Here is a 2024-nt window from a genome sequence, read left to right as displayed (position 1 = left end):
AAAAAAAAAATTTGAAAAAAGTGAATGCTTTTGAGATAATGAGTGTTTTACGCTAATCAATCACCTGTATAAAATAATTCGGCAACTTTTATAAAACAATAAATGGGAGTTAATACTTATTAATATCATAATACATTTTGAAAAACGTACTAATAATGTGCAACTAATATGAAATATTTAAAAATTAAGTATTATGATTTATGACTATTTTAAATGTCTTATCACATTACTTATTGCAAGTCATAAGTTATTTATGGTTCTATCACCATTATGATATTCAGCAGTCAATATTTTTAATTTATTTTGAATATTTTCATAAGTTTTTTTTTTTTCTTTTGGGGGGGGGGGAGGGGGTTTAGGTTTGTCCTAATTCTCTTTGTAACAAATGTGTGCTGTCAACAACGACTTCTAGACGCATTTTTTCAATTAAATGCCATATGGATGGATGAGTTTGATTAACAAGTTTAGAAAAGCGATGGTTCTAATCTTCAGTTGAATTGTTTGTCGATCATTATCATTTAAAGTGGTTAAATGTACATTCCAAACAGAAGGAGGGAATGGAGCCGGAATTTTATTAACTTTAATTCTTTTATTTTTACCTAATATTTTGGGACAACCGCGAACCGTTTACGTAAGGGGTTTCAAAATATTTTACGAGGTCTGTCGCTTCATCCGGCATAACACTTTTTAAAAATTCTAAACCTTTAGTAACATCATCTATACGTAAAAATGCTAATCCATCTATCAATCCACGTAGAGGGTTTAAACACATTGGTAGAATAACGTCGGCAGAAAGAGGCACTCTTGTGACATTAGCCTTTGAAGTTTCAGCATTAGGTAATAGTATACCACCATATTTCATATTTCGAAGAGTGTACTCTTTCAAAGATCACTTCTTAGCTAAAAGACCGTTAGGTTGTGCAAGTAGTGCTAATCCTTCGAGCTGGATGAAAGAAACTCACTTCATTGATTATTTAAAGCATTTTGTCAGGTATGTTAGGTGTTCAAAAACCAAACCTTTTATTTTGTTATTGTACAATCACGACTCCCATTTATCTATTGAAGGCCTAAAGTACTCTAAAGAAAATGGAATTACAATTATATCATTCCCCCCTCATTGTTCTCACAAATTACAGCCCTTGGATAGAAGTGTGTATGGACCGCTGAAAAAATATATCAGTTCGGCTTTTGACTCATGTATGGTGAACAACCCGGGTAAAACCATGACGATTTATGAAATTCCTGAAATGGTGAAACAGGCATTGCCATTAGCAGCTACACCAAATAATATTACTGCTGGTTTTACAGTCAGTGGTAGATATCCTTTTAATCCTAATATATTTACAGACATAGATTGTATGCCAAGTTAAGTGACAGCTCGGCCTTTTAATATTGAAACTGAAAATCAATCAGACCCTATAAACCAGACTACTCAAGTACTAAACAAAGGTCTAATGCCTATTACATCCAAATAGGTGTATAATATTTAAGAGTTAGAATCTAATAGCACTGTTATTTAACAAGTTGAAAATATTGTAGTGTGAATAATAGCAAAATCTCCTGAAGACATAAGACGACTGCCTAAAGCTGGTGCTAGAAAATAAGAAAGACAACATCCGAGAAAAAGGTGTACTGCAATTTTGACTGATACTCCAGAAAAGGACAAGCTAGAAGCAAAAAAAAAAAGTGTCAAGTACAAAAATCATGTAATGATAAGAAAGTAAAAAAAAATGTTTGTATACTTTAATATATGATGGACAAACCTTTCCAATTTTTACCGAACCACTACTTTTAGGATTCTTTTAACCCTTAAGTTTAAAATATATCTCATATTTTAATAATATAATTTTACTTTATAGGTAATTTATTTCAAGTAGAAAAAGTGTTAGTACATTGCTAGCTAATCTTGGATGGTATGACCGATGACAAATATAATGTGTATTCTACATTATGGTAAGTTTTAGTAGAAGTTCTTTGAACATATTAACAGATTTTAGTGTCTTCAATATTGGTTTTCCATTTCT

General features: G+C 31.3%; 1 protein-coding gene across 1 annotated transcript; it reads left to right on the top strand.

The window, feature by feature from the left end:
• Nucleotides 1-708: 708 nt before the first annotated feature.
• Nucleotides 709-1370, top strand: LOC103311591 (the record flags this gene model as incomplete). Its single annotated transcript, XM_008191265.1, has 1 exon — nucleotides 709-1370. A coding segment is annotated over one exon (662 nt), but the record flags the coding sequence as incomplete, so codon positions are not given.
• Between the last annotated feature and the right edge of the window lie 654 nt (nucleotides 1371-2024).

Source organism: Acyrthosiphon pisum, unplaced genomic scaffold (assembly GCF_005508785.2).
Source record: "Acyrthosiphon pisum isolate AL4f unplaced genomic scaffold, pea_aphid_22Mar2018_4r6ur Scaffold_8537;HRSCAF=9125, whole genome shotgun sequence".
Lineage (NCBI taxonomy): Eukaryota > Metazoa > Arthropoda > Insecta > Hemiptera > Aphididae > Acyrthosiphon > Acyrthosiphon pisum.
The sequence above is the reverse complement of the archived record's forward strand: the minus strand, read 5'-3'. Positions and strand labels throughout refer to the sequence as shown.